This window comes from Acaromyces ingoldii (assembly GCF_003144295.1).
Source record: "Acaromyces ingoldii strain MCA 4198 unplaced genomic scaffold FA10scaffold_2, whole genome shotgun sequence".
Classification (NCBI taxonomy): Eukaryota; Fungi; Basidiomycota; class Exobasidiomycetes; order Exobasidiales; family Cryptobasidiaceae; genus Acaromyces; species Acaromyces ingoldii.
The window spans coordinates 474114-491615 of NW_020290248.1; the positions used below are offsets into that span (position 1 = coordinate 474114).

Sequence of the window (17502 nt, forward strand, 5' to 3'; positions counted from 1 at the left end):
GACTCATTTGTGGAGGTGCATGACGTACGTCTCCTTGCTTGTCCTAGACCGAGCACGACAGGCTGCCCAGAACGCGCTAAAGTGGCCAGTCGATCAGCTAGATTCTCCTTAGCGGCTAATGTCACTGAGACCTTCCTCTTGCGACGACACAACTGATCATCATCCAGCAGCGGGCGCGAGGAATACTTGCCGACACCGGGTGAGACCATCGGTGTGCCTTATTTGTTGCTCGCAATGACATTGAAAACATGAATAGTTGCCCGCGAATGATGCAAGCATTGACATGTATTGAAACCTGGTGCTCTAGGACAGTTGCTCCTTGCAAGGCACGGAAAGGCAGTGTTTTGCTTTGGTGAGGGTTGCGAATCCTTCACAGCTTGTCGAGGATCATGTCGAAGACGTCCAGATCCTTAACAGCATCGCTTGGGCTGCACATCTCTGCACTGTCCCCCCAACCCTTCAGCCCTGTCGACTGCTCTTCTGTGACTTTTGCTCCCGCGCGCAGCGCCTTTTCCAGGCGAAGAAATTCGGCCGTGTATGCATCGACGAAGGTGGGCCTGATGACTTTTTCATCAAAGCCTCTCCCATCTACGCCCGAGTTCTCACGGACGGTAATGGTGATAGGAAGCCCCTTCACGTAGGGCGTGTCATACTTGATCTTGACGATGCGATCGCGGCAGAAGACCTCGATGAAGGCATCAAAGAGCCCAATAGCGTGGATCCCCGTCTCGTAATTGACAGCAAAGTCATCCTCTCCCTCCTGCCCATAGACGAATTGAGCAGCGATGAAGTCACCTGACTGCGAAGCGAAGGCCGCACGGCACTCTTTGGGAAGCCCGCCAAAGACGTGGCGCATGCAGCTCAGATCGTGGCTGCCCAATGAGCCCAGGAGCCGGAAGATTTTGTGGAGACGTGCGTCTTTGCTCCTCGTCTTCCCTGGGGCAGTTCTGGCTATTCTTTGCGTCTCGCTGCGCTTGGCCTCGACGTCTTGTGGAGCAATGTCGGTGAAGTACTTGGGGTCGGTGCCTGATTGCGAGACAAATGTGCTATTTGGGCCTCCCAGATCCCTGACGACGGCGTACTGGATCGGCCCCGAGTCGGCGACGAGGTCAAGGAAGCGAGCCCAGACACTCGTGTACCTGGGGTGATGTAGTCACTATTAGCATGCCGGTAGCAGATGCCCAGTAAAACCGTCAAACGACGACCCACCTGCGCATGTAGCCGACTGAAATGTGGACACCGTTCCTCTTGCGGGCCTCCTCGACAAGCCTGGCGTCCTCGCGGGTCAGCGTCATGGGCTTCTCGATGAGCACATGCTTGCCCTTGTCGGCCGCTTGGACAGCATGGATCGCATGGAATTCGTCTGCGCTGGCCACAACGACAAGGTCCACATCTTCTCGGGCGCATAGTTCTGCGCTGGAAGACCCTCTGTCAGCTTTGCCAGTCGGCCACCTAAGAACAGAACAGCTCACCTATCATGGCAACCAAAGGCAATGTGAAACTTTGCCTGAGCATGGGCGACGGCTTCTCTTGAGACGTCGCATATGGCCGTCACTTTGTATGACTGCGAAAGGTACGCGAGCGTCGGTAGCTATGGTAGTTGCCAGTATGTTCAGCTGGAAGCAGTCTCTTTGCGGCCAAGCGGGAAGAAGCTCACATGGACGACCTGTGACACTTCGCCTCTGAAGAGAGCCAAGATTGTCAGTTCGCATTCATCAATCAAGATTGCCACCATCTCATGCTCACGCTCCGAGAATTCCTACCCGGATAGGAGATGTAGCGTCGAGCTGAGAAGGCGCCATGAGAAATACGCCTGAGAGAGAGGAGATGAGACGAGGTGGAACAAGCTGGCGGAATTGCGAAGTGGAGAAGTCGGTCGGCGCATTGACCTTTTTCTCTTTTTTTGGTATCGCGGCGGCGGTCGCGACTTGACCGACCACCGCGTCTCACACAATACAGAGCGGTACTACACGACTACCCAGCCCCGTCCCTTGCCCTTGATTCCCCTTTCCTCCTCTTCTCTTCGCCCGCTCAATGAAGAAGGCAATGGCGGTAAAATAAAATCTCGAGAGACGGAGTGGGCTTTCTTGGCAGCTATTGTCCCCCCCACCAAGGGGTTAGATGAACGACAGCTATGACGAGCAACGACAACCAAGGAAGGCTTGGCGATGCGCTCAGCTACCTCTCCTACAACGGCCACAATGGCCTCAGCAGTGCTGATGCTTCGGAAAAGCTGGAAGAGACAAGGACGACGCTCGCTCGTCCAAAATCGGCGACGCTCCTGTCGGACAAGAGTTCTCGTCGACGATCACCCCCAAGGCTGCCAAATGAACTGCTAGAGATCATCTTTCACCACGCCATACTACTCGACAAGACAATGCTGCACAATCTTGCTCTACTCAGCCGCGATTGGCACGCCTCGCTCAACCCGCTCTTGTACCAATGTCCGGCGCTGGAGGATCGAATTCAAATGTACCGCTTCGCGAGGACACTTTCTGACGAAGCTGCTGCTGCGGACGACGAAAAGGATGGGGACGTACAACATGCTGAGGCGGCGACTCCAAGTAGGCTTGCTACCCACGTCAGCGATCTCAGCTTTGGATTTAGGAGGAGGACACATGAGGCGTCCAGCTACCTCGATGGCACCAACGCCGATTTGGCTTGTGTGGTGCTGGATCGTTGCAGGCGGTACGGCGGTCGTCTGCATCGTGGTCTCTTTAGAGCGCATGGTGATGGTGCATTCAAAAGCGGTCTTACGAGCGTCTGCCTGGGTACGCTCAAGGAGTTGACCGTTGCGGGCTTGAATGAGGAGGCGCTGGGAGCGGTCATCCAGGCGCTCAACGTGCCTCACGTTCCCCACATTCCAGATCCCACACATTCAGGCCATGATCAAGACGGGGAGCCACCGGCACAAGTGACGCGGGTGTGCATGTCGGGTGATGTGGTACGTAGCATGGGCGTGCGCATCGAGGAGAGGCGGTTACGGAGCGGCGAGGTTGTTTGCAACCTCGAGGATGATACGCAGCTTCGACGGCTGCACATCACGTCCATCTCCGAAGACATCTTCAAGCACATGCGCGTTCCCGTTTCAAACCTGACCCACCTCGTCCTTTCCCTTCCGTCTACCAAAGGCATCTACGCACCACCGGGACAACCAGGAACCAGTGTCAGCAGCGGTAGTAACAACAACAATAACAACAATAACCATACCCAACAGCAACAACAATCACAAACACAACAGACGACTCCCTTGCCGCAATACCACCATCACCATCTTCCTTCTACACGCCTCCTCTCGCGTTTTCTTATCTTGCAGACCCTCGGTCCCCGCATTCGTCCCACTCGCGAGGTCATCGAGGGCGAAGTCGCCGCGCTGCGCGCCCACACCTCAGTCGAGCTCGAGCGGACGATGGCGGGTAATCGCATCTTTCTCCAGTTCCGCAGGCTCGAGAGACTCGTCATTGTAGCCGAAGCAAGCCTGCTGAGGTACATCATGACGGAGCTGGCGCCCCTCGACGACGAGCGGCTGCACTTTCGGGTTGCAAAGGATGTCAAGGGCGATCGTATCTGGCAGGGCCCGCTTTCGTGCGACGATCTCGAGGCAGGCGTCGCGGCCGAGTGGGACCGCGCCTCGCTTACAGCCTCGCCGTCAGGGCCAGGTAGAAGAAAGCAGAGAGGGGCGAGAGATGGGGAGGTAGAGGACGAGGACCTGGAAGCGCCGTGGAAGGACGAAGAGGAGGATCTGCTGGGCGCCACGAGCGCAAATATCGCCGAGCTCTCACGTCGCATTGATGCGAGAGGAAGCGGCCAACCTGACTTCTGGTCCATGGGCGGGTCAGCTCTGGGCTATGGTGGTTGGTGAATCCTCTTTATACACCAAAAAGAGACTTGCACAACATCAGATTGTATCACTACATTACCAATGCTGCCACCTCTCAACATACGCCGTTCTTTGATGCCCTTGGACAATTGCGCAGAGATACAAATACAATTGGCCCACTCCATACGCGGACGAGAGCTTGACTTCTATACTGCTACAGGAGGTCGTTGATGTCGCCGAGGAACTTCTGGTAGTCATCTTGACTCTTGTCAACTGGACCACCACTCTCTTCCTTTCTCCCTCCACCAGCAGCACCGGCAGACAGGTGAGGCCTGAGCGCATCCATAAGCCCGACCTTTGCTGGAGTTGAGCTCGAGCTATCGCCCTCTCCTGTGCCATCATCATCAGCGCCACTCGATGGCGCCGCATCGATCCGGGAGAGCCCCCCGGCTTTAGCCCTCGCCCGCTCGGCTGCCTGCTTCCTACGCAATGCAGGCGGAACAAATGCGGTCGCTTCTTTTTTCAGATCTCGGAGCTTGGGAGCGACGCTGATTGTTGCCGGTGGTCTCTGAGGTGGCGGACCGGGAGGAGCAACGGGAGGTCGAGCTGAGGCGGCGTAAGGACGAGGAGGAGGGCGGGGAGGTAGGCCGCCAAAGCCGGGAGGAGGTGGTCCACCAATATAAGGCATGCCTTGAGGCGCCCCATAGGGCACATTGTTGCCAAATCCCGGAGGAGGAGGAGGTCTGGGATGATGATGAGGCTGATAGGTAGGCCTGAAAGGTCGGCCATAGGCCAGTGCCGGACCCTGCGGAGGAGGGGGAGGACCGGGAGGCAGTGGGGGCTGCGCCGTCATAGCTTTGGGGCCGCTTGGAGGAGCACCGGGCGGAGGGCCCTCGGGCATCACGATGCCATCGCTGTCAGCGTCGCTGTCTCCCTCGTCCTCCTCTTGTGGCAGGGGCGGTGGCCCATCGGGCATAACGATGTCATCTCCGTCGTCATCATCGTCGTCGTCTGAATCGCTGTCGTCCTCTTCTGCAGACTCGTCCTCGACGCCGTACTCAGCTTCGAATTGCTCCTTTGCTGATGAGTGGGCTCCGAGTCAGTAAAGTAAGAACTACTTCCGGCAAGCGCACTTACTCTTTTCTCGGTATGGCATTCCCGGCGGTGGCGCGCCCAGAGGGTTGAAGACGGGATCATAATCCTGACTCCACCGCGGATCTCTTCCCTCCCACGGCCTCTTCGCATCTCTATTTCTCTCCTCCGCCTCCTTTCCTTCCTTTTGCTTTCTCTTACTCTCCTCTTCTTCCTCCATTTCTCTCGCAAAAACAAATTTGCGATGCTCTGGGTGCTCCTTGACGTACGCCTCTTTGGCTTCCCTGATCCTCCTCACCTCCGCCTTTAATTGTCCCAGCTCCTCTCTCTCGACCTGCGATAGCGCTCCGCCGTCCTTGCTCTCCAGCCGCCGGATGTCGGCCTCGAGCGACCGCGTGTCCTTCTTGACCGTCGCAACCTCGCGCACCTTTGCGCGCTCCTCCTTGTTGCGCTTCAGCTCGCGCTTCCGCGCCGCCTTGCCTTCAATCAGACGAGACAATGTCAGTCCACTGCCTCGCCGGCTGCCTGTCAAGGACAGCGCAGCACGCTTCAATCCCAGCACTCACGGGCAGCATCCATCGGGTTCGACGACTTGCCCTTCGCCATCTCGTTGCCGCTTGTGACGAAGAAAGGTGGAAGCGCAACTTTTGACACCTTCAGACTAATTTCTGGTCGGCTTTCGGGAGACAGGCGCCCGAGCGCTTGGACCCATATCTTCACTTCTTCACATCCCACTACTCAACAGATCGTAGATGATGTATCGTAGCATTCTAGACCAAAGCTGGTATCTTCTAAGACAGGTACTGATTGCGTATGACACACTTAGTCGAAGCCAGCAACGACCTTTGCCATTTTCCTGCCCAGGAAGTTGCCCACGAGCCGGAAGAGCGAGATGCGAATCCAGTTGAACCACTTGCCGCGCATCCTCGCCGCGCGGTGCATCGCGTCTGCCCGGCCGGCAATCGCCTGCACCTTCTTTCGGCGCTGGACCGACCACACCGAAAGGTCGTCTTCGATGCGGGGGTAGTCCTTGACAGACGCCAGGTTGTTGTTCAGGATGGCTGGTGCAAGCTGAAGTAATTGGTGTGGCAGTCAGTATCAGGAAGAAGCAAATCGAACGGAAAGAGGGAGCGGCCTTCAGTGGCACTCACGATCTGGGAAAGCTGTAGAGCATCTGTCACGCCAGCATTGAGACCCTGACCACCCATAGGCGAATGCGTGTGGCATGCATCGCCAATTACGACCGTCCTTGCTTCTGCCTTGAACATCTCGCTGGCGATGCGGTGCGCTACGTGGTAGGCCGAGGTCCAGACGATCTTGGTGATGTCACTGGGCTTCTCTTTCGTCTCTGCGTCTGCCTCAACAGAGGGGCCCAGCAGGTCGAGAACTGTCTGCACTTTGTCCGCACCCAGGTCGATGGTTTCAACAAGGTGGCCGCCTCGGTCCTGCTTCTGGTTGTCATCGACGAGAACATCGGATGTCGTCTGCTTGGTGGACCTCCTGCGCGCGTCCTCGATGGACCGATCAATCTCTTCCAACCCCGTCACGGCGGCCAGTCTGAGTCCGCCACCAGCCAGTGGGATCACCATGAGTGCTCCGTCTTCACTGACGACATTCATCCCGCCTCTCCGCCCGTTCCGTTCCCCCGAAGCCTGGCTGAAAGGCCAGGCAGGGTCGCGCACAACCACGTCGGCATTGAGAAACGTCTCGTTCCATCTGCCTCCTTCGAATGCAATGCCGGCCTTTTCTCGAACGACGCTGTGGCTGCCGTCTGCCCCAACGATGAGGCAACACTTGACTTTGGCCTCGACACCATCTTCATTGGTCAGCGTGACAGTGACAGGCCTCTGAGCCTCCGCCTCGTCCCGGGACACTGTGACGTCCTCGACGGACCAGCCCTTGTGGATCTGGCCACCGAGCGTCTCGAAGCGGGCCGCGATGATTTCCTCGGTGTAGATCTGGCCCAGACTCGTCACATGCCTGAACCTCGAGGGCAGCCCAGACATGTCGACGCCCATGATCTTGCCCTTGGACATGTCCCTCTCCCACATCGACATGCTCATGGCCAGGAAGCCGCGCCGGACAATCTCGTGCGTCGCGCTCCGGCACGGCCGCTCGATGGGCTCGTCGACGCTGACGCCCACGGCATCGCCATACTGAATGTTGCCCTGGGCATCGGTGCGTGCGTGCGTGTGCGTCAGCGGACTGTCCTGGTCGTCAATCTCGGCCGCGAGGAGCTCGAGGGTGCGGGCGTGAATGGCCAGTGCGCGTGACTGGTTCCGTGGCTTTGGCGCCGTGCTCCTTTCCACGACGAGGATTCGAGAGGACGGCACACCCTTGTTGAGGAGCGAGGCGGCGAGCGAGGTGCCGGCGCTTTTCGAAGGCCATGAGGTCAGCGATGAGACGAGATGTCTGTGACAGGCTGCAACTCACGGACCAGCACCGGCGATGACGACGTCGACCTGCTCAGGAAGTCGCGCACTCATTGTATCTTGCTTGCGGCAGTTGCGCGCTAAAGGAGCTGTTTGCTGCTTGTGGAAGAGGGAGCTCGCTGACAGACAAGAAGGCAGCTCTTAAGTATGAGGAGCCATGGAGGCTGGTACGTGCGCTCGAGGCGCGCTATGGATGTGGTAGCGCATGCACCCGCCAAGTCAACGAGACGCGCCGTTTCGAATCTTCCAAGGCGGAGAAGCGCGGAGACCGATGGTGACCGTGGGAGAAGCGCGTTTGGCCCGACATCTTGAGAGCAAATCCAGGAATTGTCTACCTCTTCGTCTAATTCTACCGAGCACGTTTCGGTAGAATTGAAGGTTGTTTGCCAAGGAGAAGAAGAGCAGATTTCATTAATTGTTCCTCTGCCCGATGTTGTAGAAATACAAAAGATGATCAAGCGTCTCTGCGACGTTTCACTGGAGAAGACGCAGAAGGGGAGGGCAAGGTACGCTTCTCGCCACTGCCGAGCATGGGCGCCCTTCCCGCCACCTCGTGGAAGCTCTTTCGTCCGCCCGTTGCCTCGTCCGAATCCTCCCGCTGCGCCTTCGTTCGCACCTCGGAATCCCACTTCCAGAAGCCACACCGGACTGCAGGCGACGTCAGCAATGCAGAACAAGCTGGAGAGCAGCAAGGGCGGGCGATGGACACAACTCACATTGCTTGTCGTGGTCAGGCTCTCCAGTGCCGCCGACGGGGCGAGCGCACATCCAGAACTTGCGCCCGTGATTCGGCCCGGGCTTGTTCACCGTCCATGGCTTTGCTGGCTCGTTATGACCGCCACACCGTGGCGAGGCTCGCGCTGCTGGCTATTCAGCTTGTGATGCCAGGACAGGGTGCAAAAGGAGAGCAACTCACGAGCAAAGATGGATCCCCACGCCAGTGAAGACTGGACTCTCGCTGCGCCCGAGTCTTCCTCCTCCACCATCTCTGCCTCTTTCAGTGGTGTCTTTGACGGAGATGGGTCTGGCTCTGCCACCAGGCCCGCCGCCTCTCCAGCCGCTTCTTGCCTCTCTAGCTCTTCTTCCTCTGCTTTGAATGCTGGCAGCTCTGCCTCCTTTGGCGATTTCCCAAAGAAGGACTTGAGCGTCGCTTGCTGTGCCCCCTTTCTCCCGCTTCCGTTCACCGTAGCCTTCTCTTTGCTCTTGGCCTGGCCATCTGGCCGCTTGATCGCTTTACCGGGGCTCTGTGACCCTCTGCTGCTCGCTGTCTCATTCTGGACCTTCTCTGACCGTAATCCTGTCAACGAGACAGGCTCCTGTGATGACATTGATGCCGACCTCTCAACCCTCGGAGCTGTGGATGTAGGCATTTGTGTTGTTGTACTGGGCACTGGCGAAGGTGTTGATGCAGCAAGATTCGGCGTCGGCGAGGGGGAGGGTGTTGCTGCAGAGGGACCCGCCGCAAAGAAGCTCTGAATGCGCCTCCCCGAGTGCTCGGGCCACGACGAGGTAGCAAGCGGAGGCGGCTTTGCCTCTTGGCTCAGCTTGTCGCGCAGCTTGACAACGGAGCCGTCCGGCAGAGTAATCTCGTCGTGCAGGTCGACATAGACAGGGCAGTGATCGGAGCCCTGGACATCTGGCTGAATGCCAGCGTCCTTGACCCAATCAACCAGTCCAGGGCTGAGGAGCGTAAAGTCGATCCGAGCGCCATAGTTGGAGGCTCGCGAATTCTTGATTGTGTTCCAGCATGTGTACATGAACCTTCTTCTCGGGTGCATGTGTCGACCGGCATCCATAAAACGGCCCACGGGGGTGAGGAACCGATCGAGCCAACGCCTGGCCGGGTGCTGGTCCAGGTGCGTCTCGGCATTCATCTTGGCATGGACAGAGTCGGCGTGGTCGATGGGGAGATGGGCAATGTTGAGGTCGCCGACGACTACCAAGCGAACACATTAGCTGACCTGACGCCACACAGAGAGAGAGGGATCGGAGATACGAAGACTCACTGATGACCTCTCGACCGGCTTCGAGCAGGTTGTGCACCCTCTCCTCGAGCGTTGTATAGTAGGCCATTCTTACCAAGAGACAACTAGATGAGCGAAATAACTGACACCATGCAAGAAGCCCTCACTTACTTGTACTCTCGTCTTCCTTCGTCGGTCTCATTGGGACAGTAGAGGTTGAACTACGCCGAGAGAAGAGAGCACCATGTCAGTGACCTGTTCGCGGCACAAGTGGGGCGACGAACGCCAGACATACCAGCACAAACATGCCACAATCAACGACCACTGCCCTTCCCTCTCGATCAATCAAGTCAAACTGAGGCGACTCAGGCGCAAGCAGGTCGGGATAGCCTCCAATGGCCGTCTTGGAATCCCGTCTGTCCTTGACGAGGTTACCCGTGATGCCCTCCTCGGCCCTCTGCGGGGTGCAGACCGAGTCTTTTACAAAAGTGGCCGTGCCACTGTAGCCCTTGGTGGGATGGAGGTTGTAGAAGGCATAGTAGCCCTTGGGCAGACACATGTCGCGGTCCTCGACGAGGAGCTGCTTGCGGGTGATCTTGGTCTCTTGGAAGCAGATGATATCCGCTTCGAGCGCTTCGAGGCACTCGCTCCACTTCAGCTTGTACAGCGGACGGTACTGGCGCACCGTGCGTATCCCATTGACGTTCCACGAAAGGACCCGCATCGCGCTGGATGTCCCTCGGCCGCCGTCATGCGGTGACCCTCGCTCTCTTCGTCAGCGGATTTCGGCCCAGAATGTTGGAGTGGAGAAGCGAGGACGCGTCTCTCCCCATCATTTCCGAGACCTGCCTGGCCTAGCCTTGCCTTGCCTTCTTCTAGTCTTAAATCGAGAGATACATGGTTGCACAAACCAAACGACTGGTTGCTCTCCTCACATTTTTCTCCCTCTTGCTCTGCGCCACATATCTGCTGGCCACGTACCGCCTACCGATCTCGAATCGCACCTTTTCGGGAGGCTGGCAAGCGCCATCGCTACCCAAGATGGCCGCTGTGCAGACTGCGACTGCCGAGACAGACCTCAACGGGCTCCTCAAGGCCAACAAGGCTGAGGCCCTCTCGCGCCTCTTTGCCAGCGACGCCGCAGCTCGCAAGGATGTCGTCGTTATCATGGGCAACGAAGCAGGCGACACGGACAGCATGGCCTCTGCCGTCCTCCTCGCCCATCTCCTCTCCCACCCAGCCAATGCAGGCGGACGCACGATTCGCGACTCCCTCAAGCTCCCAGAAGACACGCTCTTCACGCCCCTGATGCAGTTCCTGCGCAAGGACCTCCGACTGCGAGGCGAGAACGAGATGCTGCTGCACCTCCTCGACGTGGACCCGAGCAGCCTCCTCTTCCTCGATGATCTGCCCCAGGACCGGTCGCGCCTCCTCGCGGGCGGCGACCACGTCAAGCTGGCACTGACGGACCACCCGTCGCTCTCAAAAACGTGGGAACCCTACGACGAGCTCTCCAAGAGAGTCGTTGCTGTCATCGACCATCATGCCGACGACGGCAGCCACAAGAACGCCCCACTGCGCGTGCTCATGGGTCCCGGCGCAGGCCAGGTGGGCAGCGCCGTGAGCGTCGTCGTCGACCTCTTCTCCGACAAGGGAAAGGAGCTCAAGCTGTCAATGAAGCTTGCTGACCTGGCCCTCGCTGCCGTCCTCATCGATACCGACGACGTGAGTGTTTGGTCTCTGCTTCTATCGTGAACAAGCCTCCTGATCTCCTCTTTGCTAATATTTCACACAGCTTCGACCGATGCCCAGGGGCAAGGCCACCGAAGTCGACCTCACCGCGGGCCGCCTCCTCGCCGTGCAGTCCTCCCTCGTCCGACCCGAGTCGCGCACCTCCTTCCTGGACACGGCTGTGCGCTTTGGAGGCGACATTGCAGCCTCGGCCGCCAAGGCAGACTCGAGCTTCTTTGCCAAGTCGCACACAAGCTTGGGCTTCAGCGATGGCCTGTCGCCCTCCTCGCTCAACAGTGCCGACGCAGGCGAGGGCGTCCTAGCACGCACTGCACTCAGCACCTACTGGGCGGTCCTCTCTGCCGTCAAGCTCGACGTCGCGCGCCTCTCCTCGGCCGACCTGCTCCACCGCGACTACAAGGAGACGACGGTTGACGAGAGCCAATTCCGGTCTGGCTTCTCGAGCGTACCCGTCGGTCTGTCAGAGTGGATCAGAAAGAAGGACCTGTCTCCTGCTGGTGGAGGAGGAGGAGGAGGAGGGGGAAAGGGCGAAGACGAACGATGGCAAAAGTACTGGTCGACGATCGACGAGTTCATGCGCGAAAAGAGGCTGCAGTGGGCCGTCGTGGGCACCAGCTTCAGAGACGATGGTGAGGAGATGGACGAAAGCAACGACTCGACCACGGCGAGGGAGGGCAAGCATCGGAGGGAGCTGTGAGTAATGCCAAGATGCAAGCTGCATTTGCTCGCGCTGACGATTGGGACTAACATTAACAGGCTGCTGGCCTGCCGAGGCGCACCGGCCTCGGCGCTCTTCAAGACGGTGCTGTCAACGCTCGAATCCGACGCATATGCTCAGGGCCTGTCGTCGCCGGACTCGTCATCGCAGCAGCTCCTCCTCGAGTCGCCATGGAAGGGCCGGAGGCTGGCATCGACGGGCAAGCGCGAGCGCGTGGCCGGCCTCGATGAGCAGGGCAGGTGGCCTCAAGGCGACATGCAGGTGGCAGTCTACATTCAGCGCAACGCCAGGGCCAGTAGAAAGGTATACCTGCCTGCCGTCATGCATGCCATCCGTGCAGCGGCTGCCAGCGTGCCAAAGTAGACGAAACAGATACGATGGGGGAAAAGAGAGAGGGATACAACTTGTCATTGTGTTGATTACTGTACATGCGCCCGTCCGACCGAGAATGTCACCGATTTTTCCTACACTGTTACCGTCTCTGCCGCTTGCCGCTCTTCTCGCCGGACTTTCTCTTGACAAAGTTGGGCCGCTGGCCGGGGGTGCGCTTGACGTTCTGCTCCTGGAACTTGCGCTTGGCGTATGCGCTCGCCTGAGCATCCTTGACGAGCTCCTCGACGACGGTCCTGCCCCTCTCTTGTCTCGCCAGCGTCGATGCCGGCTGCGTGGCGCTCGAGATGACGCGACCCAGCTGCGCATACTTGGGCATGCCCTTGTCGCCGCTGCCGCCCCTGTAGAAGCGCTTGGGGTCCATGGCATTGCGCAGCCGGATCGCCTGCACCTCGCGCCGCATGGCCTCGGCGGTGGGCGAGCGCGCATCGAGCGAATCGTTGGGCTTCGTCAACGAGGCCAGCTGCTCCTTTTGCGTCTTGTTCTGCCCGCCCTTGCTGCTGCTGCTGCTGCTCGTGCTGCCGGGGAAGGCAGGCAGGTCGAACCAGCCTGGTCCGACCGTCTTGGCGCGCTCGGCTTGCCGCTGGCGGAGCGCAGCTCGGCCCGTCTTTGGCTTGTTCTCGCCAAGCTCGTCTCCGCGCTCTAATCTGGCAAAGTAAGCTTCCATGGTCGGGCTGGACGAGATGGCGATGAGGATAGTAGATGGTCAGCAGAAAGGTCATTGGGGGAATAGAAGGGCGTGACTGCAAGCTCACTCTTCCTTTCTCGTCGCCGCTTGTTTAGAAACACTTTGCCTCTTTGCAGTATTGGTTTCTCTCTGGACAGGGCCTCTCTCTTCCTCGTTTCTTCCTTCCTCCTGCTCCTCGCCCTTGCCCTCGTCGCCGAGGTGAATGACGTCCTCGTTGGCCTCAAAGTGCGCCTTGTCCTTGCCCATCTCGTTTCTCCGGCTTGCTTCGATGGAGGCTGCCAAGAGAGCCGCGAGGTCTGGCTCATCTTCATCGTCGTCTTCTTCAGCAGACGACGACGACGATGATGATGATGCGGACGACGAGTCCTCATCTTCGGAGGAGGAGTCCTCTGAACCTGACGATTCATCCCCGCTCAAGGAGCCCTCGCCCTCGCCATCGTCTTCTTGGCCGCCCTCGAGAGACGGCTTTGTGCCTGCAAGAGTGACGGTTGGTGTTGCAGACTTGACGCTGCTTGCACTGGTGTCGCCCACTGCTCTTGCTCTCCTCGTCGTGACCATCTTGCTGCTCTTCGTGCGAGCTTAAGGTAATCGGCGGATGGACGGACGAGCTTCCAAAATTTCCAACTTTTTTTTTTCTCAGCTCGGCGACCTCCACCACGTGTGGTTCGGAGAAAGGGCAATTCACAAAGGCCGATTTGATTAGGGCGTCAACCACACGACTGCTGACGACGACGACGTTCCCTTTGTCCTCTCTTTTACGTTTTTACCCTTTTTTTCTCCCGGGGTCCAGCTTCCCGCGGCACGCAGATAGACGGAACTCGAGGCCCACCAGCAGTCCCGCACTCGGAGCTTGGAGAGTGGGTACGTGCTTTGCGTTTCCTTTGATGCTCGCCATCACCAGGACCCTTGCGCGAAGAGGGACGCGCAACGCCACCGCTTCATTCGTTTCTGCTCCTCGTGGCTCCCCATTCTCTTCTTCCGCTCCTTTGACAACCCGGGCTCTGACGAGACCCCTTCAATCTCATCTTCCGTCCTCGAGATTAGCGTGAGTGAAGCAAATGCTCGGATGGCGTGCTATCCGAATGCTGATGTGTCTGGAACATGCATCAGTAGAATGTCGGCGTCGACTGGCAGCACCTCGCGGTCTTTGGCCACAGTCGCTCCGTCGACAACAAATGCTCATACGGCGGCGCTCAATCCTCTCGAGGCACTCCCCCAGGGCTACCAGGTCAAGACGACGATTGGCGATGCGCCCAGCGCGTCGCCCTACGCCGTCTTCGACAAGCCCCTAGAGACCTCACTCCTCGACGATCGCGCCTACCGCCTGATTCGTCTGCAGAACGGCCTCGAGGCGCTGCTGATTCACGATGCCGAGACAGACAAGTCGAGCGCGGCCATGGACGTGCGCGTGGGCCACCTCTCGGACCCAGAGGAGCTCCAGGGCCTGGCTCACTTCTGCGAGCACCTCCTCTTCATGGGCACCGAAAAGTACCCACGGGAGAACGAGTACAGCGAATACCTCTCGCACCACTCTGGAAGCTCAAACGCATATACGGGGCTCGAGAACACCAATTACTTTTTTGATGTTGGACACGCCCACCTCGAGGGCGCACTTGACCGTTTTGCGCAATTCTTCCTCCAGCCGCTGTTCGACCCCAGCTGCTCGGAGCGAGAAATCCGGGCGGTGGACTCGGAGCACAAGAAGAACCTGCAGAGCGATGCGTGGAGGGCTTTCCAGTTGGAGAAGAGCCTCAGCGATCCCAAGCATCCCTACAGCCACTTTGGCACGGGCAATGCAAAGACGCTGTGGGACGACCCAAAGGCCAGGGGTGTCGATGTCCGCGACGAGCTCCTCAAATTCCACGATCGGTACTACAGCGCCAATGTCATGAAGCTTGTCGTCCTGGGCAGGGAGTCGCTCGATGAGCTCACCCGCTCGGTCGTCGACAAGTTCTCGGGCGTGCGCAACAAGGGTCTCGCTGCGCCCACATTCCCTTCATCGCCCCTGGGCGAGGAGCAGCTGCAAACCCAGGTGTTTTTCCGCACCGTCAAGGACATTCGTCTTCTCGACGTCACCTTTCCCATTCCCGACCAGTCGCCGCAATTCCGCTCAAAGCCTGGCCAGATCCTCTCGCATTTCATCGGCCATGAGGGCCAAGGTTCGATCCTCTCCTACCTCAAGGCCAAGCGATGGGCGAACCATTTGAGTGCGGGAGCGACAAACGGTGCAGACGGCTTTGAATTTTTCAAGATCTCCGTGGACCTGACGCAGGAGGGCCTGGCAAACTACGAAAAGGTCGTGGCGGCCATCTTCCGATACATTGAGCTCCTCAAGAGCCAGCAGATCCCCGAGTGGTCTTTCAAGGAGGTTCAGCAGCTGTGCGAACTCGCCTTTCGCTTCAAGGAAAAGACGCCACCGTCATCGTATGCATCGGGCTTGTCATCGCAGATGCAGCTTCCCTACCCGCGTGATTGGATCCTCTCTGGGCCGTATCTCACGCGCGACTTTGATCTCGACCTGATCCGGAGCACTGCCGCTTGTCTCCGGCCGGAGAATTGCAGAGTTTCGATTGCGGCACAGCAGTTGCCCGACGGAAGTCAGGCGTGGGATCTGCGCGAGCGATGGTATGGGACCGAGTACAAGATCGGACCCATCCCACGGCAGGTCATCGAGGACGCAAAGCGAGCCGACGCGGCGGCCTTTGAGGGCATGGCTCTTCCCAAGCCCAATGACTTCATCCCGTCGACGTTCGAGGTCCAGGGTAAGCCTGACCGTGCCCTCGACAGGATCAAGCCGACGAAGCGGCCCATGCTGGCCCACAAGAGCGACCTCTCGATGCTGTGGCACAAGAAGGATGACAACTTCTTTTTGCCAAAGGCAAACGTCTTCCTCCTCATCCGAAGCCCTCTTATTGATGCGACGCCCAGCAACGCCGTCAAGTGCCGCATCTTTGCCGAGCTGGTCAAAGATGCTCTGACAGAGTACTCTTACGACGCCGAGCTCGCTGGTCTTGGCTACAACATTGAGTCTCAGGCCGACGGTATCGGCTTGGCAGTCGATGGCTACAATGACAAGCTCGCTGTCCTGTGTCGGTATGTCCTGGAGGCGGTGGCCAAATTCAAGGTGGACCCGCGCCGATTCGACATCATCAAGGACCAGGTTAAGCGCGCCTACCAGAACTTCCAGCTCGAGTCTCCCTACCAGCATGCAAACTACTACATGACCTACGTCACTGTCGAGCGCATGTGGACGGCCCAAGACAAGCTCAAGGAGCTTGACGAGCTCGAGGCTGACGATGTGCAACGATTCTTGCCCGACCTGCTCGGCAGGATGCACCTCGAGATGCTTGTCCACGGCAATCTCTCGCGGACCGAGGCAAAGGACCTCCTCAAGATGGCCGAGGACATTCTCAAGCCAAAGGCCCTCGCACCCGCTGAGCTCATCTCTCACCGCTCTCTCCTCCTCCCGCCTGGATCCAACCACTCGCTCACGGTGCCCGTGCCCAACGACAAGAATGTAAACTCATCGATCGAGCACTACTGCCAGATTGGCGACCCGACCGACGTGCCACTGCGAGCAACGCTCTCAATGCTTGCACAGATAGCCAGCGAGCCTGTGTTTGACCAGCTGCGGACAAAGGAGCAGCTCGGCTATCTAGTCTTTAGCTCCGTCCGCAAGACGATCGGCTCGATGGGTTTCCGTATCTTGGTGCAGTCTGAGCGAGAGTCGGCTTACCTCGAGTCGCGCATCGAAGAGTTCTACCGGACGACGTTCAGCGACCTGCTTCGCAATATGTCGGAGCAGGACTTTTTGGACCAGCGCGAGTCGCTCATCCAAAAGAAGCTCGAGGTCGTCAAGAACTTGGGCGAGGAGAGCAGCAGATACTGGTTCCACATTCACTCGGGCTACTACGACTTTTTGCAGCGCGACGTCGATGTCGATGCCCTTCGCCGTGTGACCAAGGAGGACGTCGTGAGGGTGTTTGAGCAGTTTATCCACCCCGAAAAGGCCCGCGAGAGGGCAAAGGTGTGCGTGCATGTGCAGTCGCAAGTCAAGCAGGCTCGCTTCAGCGCCGAGGCGACGGACGCACTCGCACAGACTTACAGGAACAACGGCTTGGGCGCCGTGCTCGAGTCCGACGAGGTGAAGCAGGCCGTCGAGGTTATGCGGGCGCAGCAGCCGTTGGTGGCTGTCGTCAAGGAGTCGACTGAGGCGCTGCTCAAGAGCTCGGGCGCATCCGAGCAAGTCGCTGGAAAGATCATCAAGGCCGTCGACGACCTCGCAAAAGCGCACCCCGTCCGAGACTCGGATGTGCTGGAAAGCGCAGGGCCAAAGGCGGAGGTGATTGACGATGTGATCCGGTTCAAGGCCGGTCTGACGCCAAGCAAGGCGGCCCAGCCCATGCGGTCGTGGAAGGAGTACATGGAGGAGCCGACGTCGGGCGAGATGCCAAGCAAATCGGCGCCCCAGGTCACGCCGAAGCCGGTCTCGGCCAATTTGTAGATCTTAGATTGCATCTTCTCGCCGCTTTGTCTTGTTCCGTACCATGTAGAGTTGCACAATCGTATTGACATGTTCTCCCGTGAGCAAGCGAGAGGCCCGCGTGAGGGGACTGTGCGGTGGCCCGAGCGCGCTCGGGCGAAGT

At 58.7% G+C, this 17502-nt stretch overlaps 8 protein-coding genes across 8 annotated transcripts; 3 read left to right on the plus strand and 5 right to left on the minus strand.

The window, feature by feature from the left end:
* Window positions 1-370: 370 nt before the first annotated feature.
* FA10DRAFT_249467 (NAD-P-binding protein) lies at window positions 371-1851 on the minus strand (the record flags this gene model as incomplete). The annotated part of the gene is made up of 6 exons (XM_025519535.1): window positions 1747-1851; window positions 1658-1682; window positions 1473-1591; window positions 1210-1416; window positions 474-1139; window positions 371-428 (listed from the first exon to the last, which is right to left on the minus strand). The coding sequence occupies exons 1-6, from the start codon at window positions 1800-1802 to the stop codon at window positions 371-373; spliced, it is 1131 nt and encodes a 376-aa protein (XP_025378471.1). The 5' UTR covers window positions 1803-1851.
* Window positions 1852-2134: 283 nt separating this feature from the next.
* FA10DRAFT_284219 (hypothetical protein) lies at window positions 2135-3862 on the plus strand (the record flags this gene model as incomplete). Its single annotated transcript, XM_025523900.1, has 1 exon — window positions 2135-3862. The coding sequence occupies one exon, from the start codon at window positions 2135-2137 to the stop codon at window positions 3860-3862; it is 1728 nt and encodes a 575-aa protein (XP_025378472.1).
* Window positions 3863-4034: 172 nt separating this feature from the next.
* On the minus strand, window positions 4035-5518 carry FA10DRAFT_284220 (hypothetical protein; the record flags this gene model as incomplete). Its single annotated transcript, XM_025523901.1, has 3 exons — window positions 4035-4900; window positions 4958-5392; window positions 5479-5518. 3 exons carry the CDS (start codon window positions 5516-5518, stop codon window positions 4035-4037), a joined length of 1341 nt encoding a protein of 446 aa, XP_025378473.1.
* A 153-nt stretch (window positions 5519-5671) lies between these two features.
* On the minus strand, window positions 5672-7618 carry FA10DRAFT_299904 (FAD/NAD(P)-binding domain-containing protein). Its single transcript, XM_025524770.1, has 3 exons — window positions 7346-7618; window positions 6064-7285; window positions 5672-5983 (listed from the first exon to the last, which is right to left on the minus strand). Exons 1-3 carry the CDS (start codon window positions 7396-7398, stop codon window positions 5735-5737), a joined length of 1524 nt encoding a protein of 507 aa, XP_025378474.1. The 5' UTR covers window positions 7399-7618; the 3' UTR covers window positions 5672-5734.
* A 142-nt stretch (window positions 7619-7760) lies between these two features.
* On the minus strand, window positions 7761-10113 carry FA10DRAFT_265145 (DNase I-like protein). The gene is made up of 6 exons (XM_025520941.1): window positions 9604-10113; window positions 9480-9529; window positions 9351-9418; window positions 8261-9280; window positions 8061-8204; window positions 7761-7992 (listed from the first exon to the last, which is right to left on the minus strand). Exons 1-6 carry the CDS (start codon window positions 10030-10032, stop codon window positions 7799-7801), a joined length of 1905 nt encoding a protein of 634 aa, XP_025378475.1. The 5' UTR covers window positions 10033-10113; the 3' UTR covers window positions 7761-7798.
* A 236-nt stretch (window positions 10114-10349) lies between these two features.
* On the plus strand, window positions 10350-12141 carry FA10DRAFT_284223 (DHH phosphoesterase; the record flags this gene model as incomplete). The annotated part of the gene is made up of 3 exons (XM_025523902.1): window positions 10350-11033; window positions 11104-11753; window positions 11817-12141. The coding sequence occupies 3 exons, from the start codon at window positions 10350-10352 to the stop codon at window positions 12139-12141; spliced, it is 1659 nt and encodes a 552-aa protein (XP_025378476.1).
* Window positions 12142-12190: 49 nt separating this feature from the next.
* FA10DRAFT_265147 (Fcf2-domain-containing protein) lies at window positions 12191-13451 on the minus strand. The gene is made up of 2 exons (XM_025520942.1): window positions 12924-13451; window positions 12191-12842 (listed from the first exon to the last, which is right to left on the minus strand). The coding sequence occupies exons 1-2, from the start codon at window positions 13412-13414 to the stop codon at window positions 12251-12253; spliced, it is 1083 nt and encodes a 360-aa protein (XP_025378477.1). The 5' UTR covers window positions 13415-13451; the 3' UTR covers window positions 12191-12250.
* A 124-nt stretch (window positions 13452-13575) lies between these two features.
* FA10DRAFT_249471 (hypothetical protein) lies at window positions 13576-17442 on the plus strand. The gene is made up of 2 exons (XM_025519536.1): window positions 13576-13901; window positions 13967-17442. The coding sequence occupies exons 1-2, from the start codon at window positions 13741-13743 to the stop codon at window positions 17358-17360; spliced, it is 3555 nt and encodes a 1184-aa protein (XP_025378478.1). The 5' UTR covers window positions 13576-13740; the 3' UTR covers window positions 17361-17442.
* Window positions 17443-17502: the final 60 nt, after the last annotated feature.